Below are 14860 nucleotides of genomic sequence, written 5' to 3'. Positions count from 1 at the left end.
TTTTTTTTATAAAGTCCACTTTGGGGGGGGGGGCATATCTTAAAAATCTCAGCTTCAGGATCCCTAAATTTTTCTCCTGTATTTTCTTCTAGAAATTTTGCAAATTGGATTTTAGATAAAACCAAACTTTTAAAATTTTACATTTAGATAAAACCAAAAACTCATGAATCAAGTTGATGGCAACCTACAGAGACCCTATATACCGGCCCCTTTGAGTTTCCAAGACAAGTAACTTTTTCCATGAGTAGCAAGCCCCACTTTCTCCCTAGGAACAGCGGGTTGAATTCAAACTGCTGATGTGGCCGTTAGAGCACCACCACTACAGCAGCCCTTGCGTTTAAAGAGCCTTATTACCCAACCCCGTCACTGAGGCCATTCCAATTCATAGCTTCCCTAGAGGGGCTTTCTGAAGCTGTAGATCTCGGTGCAGACAGTTTGTTCTTTCTCTGAAGAGTTGCTGTTGCGTTTGAACTACAGACATTTTGGTTACAAGTCCGATACTTACGAGACAACACCACCAGGGCTCCCTTTCGTTCCCATTAGTATTGCTAGTGCACCATTTATAGAAAGGTTATTCTTTCTCCACCAAATTCATACCTTGCCCCTTTGTTAATAACCAGTTGTCCACATATGTGTGGGTTTATTTCTGGACTCTCTAGTCTCTATTTAAGTCAATATAATCCTCAATGGACTAATATAGTTTGATACTAATTCTTGAAAACAAAGTACCAGATGGTCAAGTTTATTTTACTCTATTGGCTTTGACTTATTGCTATTGGTAGGTGCCGGTAAGCCGATTTGTCACCCTGTGAAGCAGAATAGACCTGCGCAAAGGGGTTTTCTATGCTGAAATTTCCACAAGAACACGCAGCCCGGTCTTTCTCCCATGGGGCCACTGGGTGAGTTCACACAGCCAAGGTTTCAGTTAGCAACTCAGCACTTAACTGATTTTTGTCTAATTAAGAGGCTGTTTTAAAGATTTTACTATGTAACCTTAGCGATCAGCCTATTAAAATTAATTTTGAATCACTCAGGTAAAATAAGAATGCTATCATCTTCAGAAGTCTACTTAATCTTTCCTTTGAATTAATTGTTGCCATCCAAGAAAGGGCTCCAAGTGGGGATTTTTCCATGGACATTTTGGTGCCCACTCCCACCCCCCACCCCGTGTGTACGTGCACATACACATGTAAAATAAATCCCATGCTAGTCTGTTATTATCCAAAGTCTTTCAAGCAAAACTAAAGTATAATAGCAGAACAATATTTTTTGATTTATGCACCTATTTCCCATTCCCAGGGGTCTTCATTACTCCCTGTAGATTTAAATTTTTATCTATATAATTCTACAAGGCTTCAAAAATAATTTTTGGTTTTGTGTGCATGTTTTAGCAATGTCTAGTGTTTCTGTACTATTAAATATCTTCTTCCTGACTAAATTTCAATTTGCTACTTATGATTAGTTAAGTTTATACTATTGATTATTATTGCCTGCTTAGATTCATTTCATTTATCCAACATAGAATTCACTCAAGATTCTTAAAACTCTAGGTTGGTATTTGTTTTCTAACTTTGGCAGTTTGTGGTCATTATTACTTAAAGGACACAAGACAGAGTAGAACTGCCCCTGTGGGTTCCAAGACTGTAATATGTTACAAGAGTGAAAAGCTTCATCTTCCTCCCTCAGAGCTGCTGCTTGTTTCGATCTGCTGACCTTGTGGTTAGCAGCCAAACAACCACTATGCCACCAGGGCTCCCTATAGATAGACAAAACATGAAACGCAAACTCACTGCCATCTAGTCAAGGCTGACTCATAGGGGCCCTTCTAAGGGAAAGGTAGAACAGCCCCTGTGAGTTTCAAACTGTAACCTTTTATGGGAGTAAAAAGCCTTTTCTTTTTCCCACAGAGCACGGGTAGTTTTGAACTGTTCAATCTGTGGATTGCACACCAACATGTAAATACTACATCACCAGGACTCTGTAAACAAGGGATCTTAAAAAAATAAAATTGTAGGAAAACTCCAGAATCATTTACTTCTATTTTTCCATGTATTTTTTAAGATCCATTGTAATAATTATTTCTCTCAGGTAAATTTAATAATTTTAAACTACCATTATTAAAGTCTTTCTTTTGTTTTCAATTTATTAATTCTAGCTAATTAATTTTAATTTCAAAAATTGTGCCTTTCCCTTAAGAATATACCTATGTGCTTTTTAATAGTTGTTTTACTTCCTTTGTTAATACATTTCCTATTTGTTCTCTAACCATTTCAATCTTTACCTCTATATCTTTGAAAATATTTGTCATCCTTGCCTGCAATGACCAACATGTAAGTTATATTTCAGGATGTTTGTATTAATGGTATATTCTCTAACTTATGGGTTATTTCCCAGCTTAATTCACATGATTTTAGTTTTGACTATATGCAAGATATTGTGGGTAACAATAATATGAAGTCTGTCATGCTGTCTGCCTTAAGGAATTCCATTTTTATTTTGGCAAGGAATCAGATTTTTAGTGAATCCTTTAAGTCCTGTCAAGTTAAACTATTTCATTTTGTTACCTTACTCTTTCTTTTTCTTTCATTTTTGTTTTATTGGGGACTCTTAAAGCTCTTATCACATTCTATACATATATATATCCCTCCCCTATAACCCCTTGATAATTTATAAATTATTCTATTCTTCCCCCTACCCCATGTTTTACAGACTGGTGTCTCATTTCACCACCTTTCTGCTATCCGTCCCCCTGGGATGGGGGCCATACATCGATTTTATGGCATGTTAAATATAGGGTGCGATTTTCTCATAAGGCCTGCTTTTAATGCAGTATGAAAAATGTTTGAGGTACTTTTCAAGGTATCTCCATCTGGCTTTCTACAATTTCAACATTTGTAAACCCTTTGGTATAACCATTTAGCACTGAGACCCAAAGTGAGCAATTTCTGACAGACCTTGTAAAATCAGAGCCTATATATGTACACCCAGGTGTTATACAAAGCACTGAGTGGCACAAATCCTCATACCAATTCGATACCGTCCTATGCTTAGGAACACACCAATTTCCCTCCAAAAATTGAGCTGTTAGAACAACCTTGCTTTCTCAAAGAGGCTTTACAGCTCTCTGAGATCTGTGTGGTCTCCAGGGGTCTACTTCTCTGAGCCACAGCAATAAAACACTCTAGGGCAGAAAGTTGGAATGGTCATGGGATTTACTGCATGTGTTTCTCGTCTTTCAATAAACATAGCCTTGCATTGTTTACCCATCAATTGTCGAGTTGCTTCATACGTTTTATTCTCTTTCAGTTTTACTTATTTATTTTTGGGGGGTGAGGGGAAAGAAAAGTTAAGACTGATACTAGTCATGGCCTTCCTTACATTTCAAACCCTAGTGACAGAGTGGGTTTAGGTACTGGAATATTAACCAAAGTCCAGAGGTTCAAATCCTCCAGCTGTCCCACAGGAGGAAGATGAGGCTGTCTGCTCCATTAAAGATGTGCAGTCCCCGAAACCCTAAGGAGCAGTTCTACTCTGCCCTATAAGGTTGTAATAAATTGGAATCAACTCAAATGCAGTGGGTTTGGTTTGGGGTACATACTAAGTGAAAGAAAAATAACAGTTATACAGCAGATTTACAAACACTTGAATCTATTTAATTATTTGGTACATTGTACAACAGTGCCTACTTTGCTTTGTAATCAAGGCACTGTAAAGTCTATAATGATGTGCTGACAGATTCATCTTCCCATATGAAGCATATCATTACCAATATATTTGGTAAGCATTTCATTATTACTTTTAGTTAATTGAACTGTCAAGAAAGTGTATGTGTGTGCCTATGTTTATATATACACGTAATGACTTCTAAAAGTCTCCACACCTTCTATCTAGTCTTTTACAATTCTTTTCACGCCTGATATAATTAATTCCTCAAGCAACTAATTTAAGAAGAGGTAGAGTGTGTGTGTTAGCGCATACACAACAATTTTGGTTGCAGGGAAATAATGGGAAGCATAAACATTCAATAATCATAATAGTAATAAACAGATACAAAATTGGGCCTACCAGTCATAAAACTATGATCTAAATGTGTCTGTTTTTTAAGCTTAAACAGACATTACAAACAGCCAAAGATGCTTATTTAACCTTACAGATTAAATAGCTAGTAGTAAATTCCCAAGATTATAAGGATGCCACGCAAATCATTTAAATATTGTTATAGAAAAGAGAAAAGTTACACACACAGGAAGAAAGGAACTGTGAAGTTCAATCATTTGGTTGTAGATTATAGTTTGTGCTTTGGGCCAAATAGGCTAGAGAATACTGTAAGTCAAAAACGCCATGAAACACACAAAACCAAACCAAAAGTATAAAGGAAGTGGTGAGGGGGCTCATGACTTGACAGAAAAATAATTATTTCTGTGGTTTTAAAAAAGCAAGCAGTTACTTGACCACAAAAAGACATCAACTTTACTTTTGATTTTTAACTTGGCATACATATACAGATAGTAGAGTTTAAAACATTTCAGCATATAGCACTGAATCTGCTTTAACATTTGTCCCATAAAAGGGCAAATAAAGACAGAGAAGAGAACAACACTTACCTGTAACTACCATGCTGCTCATGTTAGAGTTTGGACTACTGAGAACACCTCCTGAGAGTAGTTCGTCAGATCCTCTCTACAAAAACAGCAACAAATGAGCATAAGACCGCTTTCATTTTGAAACATTATTCTAAAAGCCTGTCCCCTAGCTGTAACTTTTCTAATACTAACTGAAAAGTATGTCAAATATTACACTATTGGGGAAAAATTTCTAGTCTAAGAACAAATTTAAAACAAAAATTAATTTCATCCCTCTAATTTTCCTTCATTCTATTCCATAAAACTAAAAATGTCAAAACTAACTCAAATTTCAATATAGGAAATGTTTTAAATGATTCAGTTTTATAATCAAAAGCGTTGAAAAGCTACATAAACAAACTAATAAATAAAGCAGGAGATGTGCTATGAATCTTCCATGCTTTTATTATATATACTATTTGAGTTTTAGAAAATGTGAACTTTATACCGGTGGATGGGTCATCATCATTTTAAAAATTAAACAGTTAAGTGTACATACAGTTCTGTGGCTAGAACACTGAAAGCAAAGTCTACAAACTGAGACACTTGTCAATATAAAGAATTCCTACTCACGTCTCGAACTGCAGAGAATATGATTAGAAACCATTATGTGTTGAAAACTAGCTATTCAAAGCAGCTAGTACTCTTTTGACTATTTCAAACTATGTGTTCATTTACATAGGTAGACACTAGTATTAAAAATAGCCAGAGAATAATATTGACTAAGCAAGTATTCAACCAATCAATACATAGAAATAGTGTATAAAGCATGAATATCAAAAGATGTGAAAGCATTTCATAGTCCCTCCCGATCCAAACTAACCATAAACTATCAAGTATTCAACCAACCAATACATAAAGTATGTAACCATGAAAAAATATATCAAAAGATGTGAAAGCATTTCATAGTCCCTCCCGATCCAAATTAACCATAAACTATCCGCTAATTTGAAATAATGCTTCACTAATGAGTTGTATTACAAAATATTTATATATATTTGAAACAAATAGAAAACCACTTCTTAAAAACATTTTAAAAGCTCTCCGCTCATTAGTATTAAGACCTCAAGAAATATAAGAAAAATAAGCATATCAAACCATACAATATTATAATTACATAAAATCTGACTTATCAAGGAATAAAATCTGACTTATCAAGGAATAGTATAAATAAAAAAAACCTAAACTGCCACAAAGTCAATTTCAACTCATGGTGGCTCTAAATGATGACGTCTCTAAGTGTGACCCTTAGCTTTAGTCATTAGCATTAGAACTAGGAATTTGTTAGCTATGGATTTGTTTCAAGCCATTTCAGACATAATGAAGAAACTCTGGTGTTGGAGTTTTAAGAAACTTTTCTGACATTTAAGAAGGACTACAGTTTACCACACAGGAGCCCTTTGCAGTGCTTCCATGTTGGGTTATAAATCCATTAGTCTGCAGTTCAAAACTACTGGGCTTTCTAGTCTCCTAAAAAGTCAGTCATCTTGGAAGCCCTCAGGGGGTGACCTCCCAGTCAGCAGTGACTCAATGACAATAAGTTTGGTTTGGACAGTATACCACTTCCTGATCCATGTCATAATATCTTCAATTGCCTCATATGCAAGTGAAAGGAAGGTCACAAAAGAATTGATGCGTTTGAATTACAATGTCAGCAAAGAATCCTGAAAGTACTATAAACTGCCAAAACAAAAATCTGTCTTGGAAAAAGTATAGTAAGTAGAATACTCCTTAGAATTATGGATGGTGGATTTGGAGAGACCAATCTCTGGCGAGGAACATCATGCTAGGTAAAATAAAAGGTGTGAAAAAGAGGACTCCCATGAAGGAGATGGTCTGACACAGTACCTCCAACAATGGGTTGAAACAATCATAAGGATGGTCAGGGTGACACAGGGAATGTTTACTTCTGTTGTATATAGGGTAGTTATAGGTTGAAACCCACTTAAGGGTACTTGGCAAAACAACCTAATTGGTTCAATAGATTCCATAATTATTCAATAATCTGTTAAGAAAAAGAACTCTGAAGGCCAACTTCCACAATTCTTATTTATGTAACTTTATTGATTTCCTTATTTTCCTCAATTGTAAAAACAGATAACATCTAAGTCAGAGGCTTTATGATTACATGCACTAATACGAGAATAAATCAGAAATTATTACTATAAAATCACAGACTCATGACTCAAGAATATCAAAATAGGAAGCTCTTTTCTCAACATATCCTCAATCTAGGTCAGGCCTTTCTGAAGTCAGTATTTTCGTCTCTCTAACCCTTCCCCGAAGACTTCTGCAATCTCCCATTTACAGCAGATCAAAAAAGCAGTGTGGACATCCTCATGTTTTTAAATGGTGAGTACTGGAAACAAGACGAAGAATTAGGCAAGATCAGGTTATGGTAGATGGGGTAAGACTTCCCAACATTTTCTTAGGACACCCCTTTAATACACCTTCAGAATGAGCAGGTACATTGTAGTGATATAAATAAAAATGAGATTCCTCAGCTCAACTTTCTTGGCCTTTTTCTCACCACTACAATTTTCTATTTTGTTAAAATTGTTTACATAATAAGCTCCCAAGATCATCCTATGCTCTGAGAAAAATCTATGGAGACTGCTCTAATGTATATTCAACAAGCAGTTTCCATAACCTTGTGTGCTGTCATTCTTCCGTTGAATTTAACTTTACGGACTCCAGCAGATCTTTAAAAAGTCACTGCTTTAATTGGACCCTTTGTTTAAAGGCATCCTAATAAAACTAAGAGAAATGTAGTACTGACAAAACTTGTCTGCACCCATCCACCACTGGTTCCAAAGACAGGTTTAATTATGTTTGGTTTGGAGAAAAACCATACTGTATAAACCAGAGCCTAATAGTAATACTTCTGGTCATATAAAGTACACTGTAAGGCAAAATGGCCCACCTCAGTAATTTTTTTTTAATTAGGGCCTCATACAACTCCTATCACAATCCATACATACATCAGTTGTGTAAAGCACATGTGTACATTTGTTCCCCTCATCATTCGCAAAACATTTGCTCTCTACCTCAGCCCCTGGCATCAGGTCCTCATTTTTTCCTCTCCCTCCCGACTCCCCACTCCCCCTCATGAACCCTTGATAATTTATAAATTATTATTTTGTCATATCTTGTTCTGTCTCATGTCTCACTTCCCCCACTTTTCTGTTGTATGTCCACTAGGGAGGTCACATGTAGATCCTTGAAATTGATTCCCCCTTGCCAACCCACCTTTCCTATGCCCTCCCAGTGTCGCCACTCACATCACTGGTCCTGAGGGGATCACTGTGTTTAACTGTGTTTCCAATTCCCATCTGTACCAGTGTACATCCTCTGGTCTAGTCAGGCTTGCAAAGTAGGATTTGGATCATGACCGGGAGGAGGCGGGGAGCATTTAGGAACTCGAGGAAAATTGTATTTTTCATCGTTGCAAGCTTTTCTTTTTTGTTTTGTTTTTGTCATTGGTTTGTTGTTGTTTTGTTGTATATTGTTGCTTGGTTGTGCTCTGTCTTGTTTTTGTGAATGTTATTGTCTCCGCTGGTCTAATAGACAGGCCGGATGAACAATTGGAGGAAAAAACAATGGGATCAATAGTTCAGTTCAGTTCATTGGGAACATGGGAGAGGGGGAGGTGGGGGGAAAGGTAGTGGTGTTAATAAACCCAGGGACAAGGGAACAAGCGATCCAAATCGGTGGTGAGGAGGGTATGGGAGGCCTGGTTGGGCATGATCATGGGTAATATAACTAAGAGGAATTTCTGAAACCCTGGTGGGACTGAGCATGATAGTGGGACAGGAGGAAAGTCCAAGGAAATAGAGGAAAGAGCTGGAAGGCAAAGGGCATTTATAGAGTTCTAGATAAAGACATGCACATATGCAAATATATTTATATATGAGGATGGGGAAATAGATCTATGTGCCTACATTTATAGGTTTAATATTAAGGTAGTAGAAGGACATTGGGCCTCCACTCAAGTACTTCCTCCATGCAAGAATACTTTCTTCTATTAAATTGGCACTCTATGATGCTTACCTTCCTGACACAACTGCTGAAGACAAAGAGGGTGAACAACCAAATGTGATGAAGAAAGTTGATGGTGCCCAGCTATCAAAAGACATAGCGTCTGGGGTCTTAAACACTTGAAGGTAAACAAGCGGCCATCTGGCTCAGAAACAACAAAGTCCACATGGAAGAAGTACACCAGCCTGTGTCACCACAAGGTGCCCAAGGGATCAGTTATCAGGCATCAAAGAACAAAAAATTAATATCATTGTGTGCTCACCTCCCTGATAGGACCGCTGAAGACAACTGGGTGCATAAGCAAATGTGACACAGAAAGCTGATGGTGCCCGGCTATCAAGAGATAGCATCTGGGTTCTTAAAGGCTTGAAAGTAAACAAGCGGCCATCTAGCTCAGAAACAACAAAGCCCACATGGAAGAAGCACACCGCCTGTGTGATCACAAGGTGTCAAGGGGTCAGGTATCGGGCATCACCAGAACAAAAAATCTTACCATAGTGGATGAGCGGGGAAGTGCAGAGTGGAGACCCAAAGCCCATTTGTAGGCCACTGGACATCCCCTTACAGAAGGGTCTTGGGGAGGAGACGAGACAGTCAGGGTGTGATGTAGCAACGATGCAAAAGTAATGTTTTTATAATAGAGTTCAACCAAAAAAAGGAGCTACACTTTTTTCCAGATGAGCAAATTAGTGCTAGTCATTATTACTAATAATTGCTAAATGCATATATTGGTCTCTGTTCAAATAACTGAGATCAATTTACTTTGCACAAAAGCAAAGCAAGCATTCTACCATACCAAAATCAAAACCAGGCGCGCTGCCATGGAGTCAGTACTAACACATCTGAACCCTAACTAAGGTTGTACATCAAAGGTGAAAACCCTTTACCTGTCAAGGGCCACTTGGATATTTTTAACATCAGTAAAGGGCCATAGAAAGCCGTCTGCTACATGTGGTCAAATATTTCATGAACTCATCAGCAATGTAATGGCTAGAAACTGTTTTTCTTTGGTGAAGCAAGTTATGTTAGCTGGTACTGATGATTTCTCTGGCCTTACCCAGTCTGTGGGCTGGGCTGGACTTCCCTCACTCCAGCTATAAATCTTTATAGTGAGCAGACAGCCTCATCTTTCTTGCAATTCGCACCTGATGGTTTTTAACTACAAACTTTGCAGCATGTGGATAATTGAAAAAGTTTGGGGAATGCTGAAGCAGTAAGATAAAGTTTACCCAATGAATAACCACATGAAGCATTCTCCTAGAGACCTAGACTAACGAGTATTTTTTTTAATAAGAGAAATATTCTAGCCCATTTTATGTCTCTATAAACTTGTTACAAAAGCCTAGCTTTTTCTCTAAGATGCAACCATCTATAATATAAAAGAAATGGCACTGCCAACTTTAATTTAATTGGTAATCCCTTAAAGCGCAAAGAACTAAAAGTGGATCCATACCAAATAAAATTCACACAAGAAATAATTTTCTGATGAATTAGTTACAAACTTGAAGGCAAATTAAAAGGTTTAAAAAGAAAATATCTTTAAGACTGGGGATAAGTAATGAGTTCTAAAACAAAGACAGCAAACTAACCATAAAAAACACACTGATAATAAATTCTACTCCAAAGTAATCATAAAGTATAAAAATATATCTCGGAAACTTAAAAGATTTCCAACGGTTTAGATGGAAGACGTTCAAAGGAAGGGTAAACTAGGAAGAGTATGCATGGGAGCTTAAAAGCAATCTCTAAGACAGCGAAAGGGTTAACTTCTCACCAATGATGCGGGGACTTGAGAAGCTAAGCTAAAAATTGATTTAAAATTAACAATATGTAAAATGAAAAGATAATCAACATCCATTCTGTATGTGCACACGTGCATGCATATGCTAAAATAAAAATCCAAAACTAAAATTGTGAAGTACAAATATTACTACTGACCCCACAAAATTAAAAAATGTAAATAAAATATGATCAACAATTCTACTATCAAACCAGACAGACTCAATAAATAAGCACATTCCTAAGATACCTACCGTATATACTCGTGTATAAGCGGAGTTTTACAGCACAAAAAATGTGCTGAAAAACTGGGGTTCAGCTTACACAAGAGTCAGTGGTACCCCAGGGAGGTTTAACATCTTGCTGCTCCTGCCCCGCCACCCCCCAGGTGAGCGCCTGTTATCTTGCTCTTGTAGATGATTGTCTTTCTCTGCTGTTTATTCAAAGCCCCGCTGATACTGCAGGGCTTTGAATGTTTGTTTACTCACATCTAACCAATCAGAGCCATCCTATGACATGTATCTTTGAATAAGTCTTTTAAAGACCGTGTGTGAAGGATGTGGCATGAATGGATGTCATCTGGTCAAGCCCAACTAACAGATAGAGGAAATCTCATGAAGCCTGACATAGAGTTAATAGCAAAGTGGGTTTGAGATGCATGGGAAGACATTCCAGAAGACATGGTGCGACGTGCCTTCCAGAAATGTAGTCTTAGTAATGCTATGGATGGCAGTGAAGACTGCGCTTTGTATGAAAATGACAGCAGTGATGATGGCAATCTCAGTGAGGACAGCGTCTATGATGACCTCACACCAGCTGAAGCTCTGCATTGGGATATGGATGATGATGAGGAATCCAGTTTTGAAGGATTTTAACTCTTTACATTTTAGCTTGGTTGCTGATTGAGCTCAGGGAATAGTACTTTTAAGGTATCATTGTTGATACCTTATTATTTTTGTTGAACCTATTTTCCACTTACTGTGCTGGTTTACTAATGTTAAATGACTTGTCCTTTTATTTAAAATAAATATTTAAATACATTACCCCACTGATGTCTCAATTTTTAGTAATTTTATTTTCATTTGTTTTAATTATTTAAACTCACCAATAGCTTCTGCAATTTCCACCCTAGGCTTATACTCGAGTCAATCAGTTTTTTTCTGGTTTCCCAGGTAACAGGTACCTCAGCTTATACTTGGGTCAGCTTATATTTGAGTATATATAGTATACACTATTTAAATTGACTTAAGAAAAAAAAAAGAAAATTTCAAACAAGTTTGAACAATTCAATAGATTAGCTTTGTTGTTCAATCCCTCTCAATAAAAAATGTCCTAGAAAAGACAGTGTCACTGGAGAATTCTATTTATTCACTCAATCCTTCTGAAACACTTTCAACTAACTGAAGACTAGGAAATAGGGATCATTATAGATCCTTACTTTTCAACACTTTAAAAAGGTCTTGTGCAGATTTAGCCAATGCAATGTGTCTTTTGACCTCTTGAATGCTGCGTTCATGAGCACTGATTGTGGATCCAAGCAGGACAAAATCCTGGACAATTTCAATCTTTTCTCCATTATCATGTTACCTATTGGCTCAGTGGTAAAGAATTTGGTCTTCTTGACATTGTCATAATCCACAATGACGGCTGCAATCCTTGCTCTTCAGCAGCAAGTGCTTCAAGTCCTCCTCACTTTCAGCAAGCACAAGGGTGTGTCATCTGAAAATCACAGGTTGTTAATAAGTCTTCCTCCACTTCTGATGCCAATTTCTTCTTTATATAATCCAGCTTCTCTTGTGATTTGCTCTGGCTACCGACTGAGTATGGTAACAGGATTTAATCCCATCAAATATCTGCCCTGATTTTAAACCATGTAGTATTTATTCTCTTTTTCTGTTCCAACAACTCCCTCTTGATCCATGTGTACGTTTCAGCATGAGTACACTGAAAAGTTCTGGAAGTACCTTTCTTCTCAAGACTATCCAGCTTGTTATGATCCACATACTCAAATGCCTTGGCATAATCAATAAAGCACAAGTAAGCATCTTTCTGGAATTCTCTTTCAGTCAAGGTCCACCTGACACCAGGAATGATTATCCCTTTTCCATGTTCTCTTCTGAACCTCCAGCAGCTCCTTCTCAAAAGTACTGCTACAACCATTGTTGGACAATATTCAGCCCAAATCACTTGCATGTGAGATCAATGATCTATAATTTGATAACATAATTTGGAAAGGGTATAGATATGTATATCTTCCAGTCAACTGGCCAAATAGCCAACTTCCAAGTTTCCTGACATAGGTCAATGAATGAATGCTTCCAGTGCTCCATCAGCTGTTTAAACATTTCAATTGGTATTCAATCAATATTTGGAACCCTTTTTTTAGCTAATGCTTTCAATGCAGCTTGGACTTCTTCCTCCAGTACCATTGATTCTTGGTTATAACCTACATCCTGAAATGGGAAAATGTCAACTACTTCTGCTTGGTATAGTGAGTCTGAGTGTTTTTTATTTACTTTTGATGCTTCCTTTGTTAGTCAATATTTTGCCCAGAGCAGCTTTCAATATTGCAACTCAAGACTTGAATTTTTTCTCAAGTTCTCTCAGTTTAAGATATGCTGAGCGTGTTCTTCCTTTTTGGTTTTCTAACTCTAGATCTTTGCACATTTCATTACACTTGTCTTTTTGAGCTGCCCTGTGAAATTTTCCATTCAGCTCTTTAACTTCATCACTTCTTCCATTTGCTTTAGCTACTCTATGAACACACACAAGTTTCAGTCTCGCCTGACATTAAATATTAAGAAAAAGCAAACCACAAGAAATAATGCTTCAAACCCATTAGGACAGCTAATATCTTAAAAAACAAAATATAAGAGTTGGTAAGAATGTGGACAAATTGGAATCCTAACCCAATGCTAATAGAAATGTAAAATGGTATATCTACTGTATTAAACAGTATGGGGATTTCTCATAAAGTCACACACCGAATTAATGAATCGTATTTCCACTCCTAGGTATATACCAGTATAACTGGGTAAGTAGAGGGGCAGTGAAAAATTGAAAGGTCTTCAGCCAGATGGACTGACACAGTAGCTGCAATAATCAGCTCAAACCGAAAACCAATTGTGAGGATGGCGCAGGACCAGAGTGTTTCACTCTGTTGTATATAAAGTCACTGCATATCTGAAATTATGTGATGGCACCTAAAGACAATAGGACTACCATAAACAATTGTACTAACAATTATATTTCAACGTTTGATGCATCATGATTACCAACAGCCAAAAGGTAAACACCTAATGTCCACTGGGTAAATAAACAACATTTGGTGTATTCGGATAATGGCTTTTACTCAAGAAGTTCTGACATATGCTACAACACGAATAAGATAGCTAGCGTGCTTAAGCACAGTGAGACCAAATAGTTGTTAAAAATCCTAATAGAAGAATTCCAACTAATATAATCTCATTCTTCTCTACAAGTAACTGATGTACTTTTCAAGTTTGGGGGAGGTCTGCTCTCACTCCTCCAACAATCGTGCAACCCTCTCGGTGTGGTGTGTTCGTTTTCTGTGAGCACTGGGTTTAAGTGTATGCATCTGTTTACTATCATCACTTTTGCAATAGCTAATAAAGATGCAACAGCTACAAAAATCCATTAAATAAAAGGACGACGAAGCATTGGACGTATCTAACGGATGCATGAGGCCAAAACCTGAATCAACTAATAAATGTTAACTTCACAAAGGGGGAATTAGATATTATAGGAGAGGAACTGAACAACATATTTACAAAATAATGTTGGTAAAAATAAACCTGCATCTGATCAAGCCTCCCCTATAAATTTACTGAGGAATATGAACTGATAACACAGACACACAGGAAGCCAAATCTAGAATGTTTCTCTAACAAAAAAATAGGAAGAACAGGTGTTAAAATGTAAGAGATCAAGAGAAATAAACCAAGTATGTAGCCTTTGACTGGTTCATGAATCAAAGAATAAAGAGGTGAAAGTTATTTTGCAAGCAACGGGGGACTGTTGAGCACAACTAAAAATTGATTAGATTAGATTAAAAATTATTTTTATTTTATTAGGTATAACATTGCTATCAAAATGCTAGCTTCCAGAAAAGGAGCTTTTGTGTTACAGGTGTAGACTGAAGTATTTGGGGATGCTTTAAAATGATCTCAGATCCACAATAGTAACTCCAAAAAGAAAAAAAGAGAAGTGATTACATCGTTTTCTTCACCATTGTGTATTTTGAAATGTTTATAATGAAGTTAAATACATAAGAGATCTTTTAATGCCAAAAGAACAATAATTGTTGCATTAATTTTTCAAGAAAAGAAATGATTTACAACGTAACTTAAATTGAACAAAAACTGGTAAGATAAATTCAATGTTAGACAGAAAAAGAAAAA

General features: G+C 36.8%; 1 protein-coding gene across 4 annotated transcripts in view; it reads right to left on the bottom strand.

Annotated features, from left to right (window-relative positions):
* The window catches only part of PTBP2 (polypyrimidine tract binding protein 2), a 71951-nt gene that overhangs the window by 41383 nt on the left and 15708 nt on the right, over positions 1–14860 (bottom strand). For all 4 annotated transcript variants that reach the window (XM_075558698.1, XM_075558689.1, XM_075558715.1 and 1 more), the window contains exon 3: positions 4605–4680. In XM_075558698.1, the coding sequence (XP_075414813.1) occupies positions 4605–4680 (76 nt within the window). The remainder of the gene's footprint in view (positions 1–4604; positions 4681–14860) is intronic.

This window comes from Tenrec ecaudatus, chromosome 1, assembly GCF_050624435.1.
Source record: "Tenrec ecaudatus isolate mTenEca1 chromosome 1, mTenEca1.hap1, whole genome shotgun sequence".
NCBI classification, from domain to species: domain Eukaryota; kingdom Metazoa; phylum Chordata; class Mammalia; order Afrosoricida; family Tenrecidae; genus Tenrec; species Tenrec ecaudatus.
Note: the sequence above shows the minus strand (reverse complement) of the source record. Positions and strands in the feature narration are given on the sequence as shown.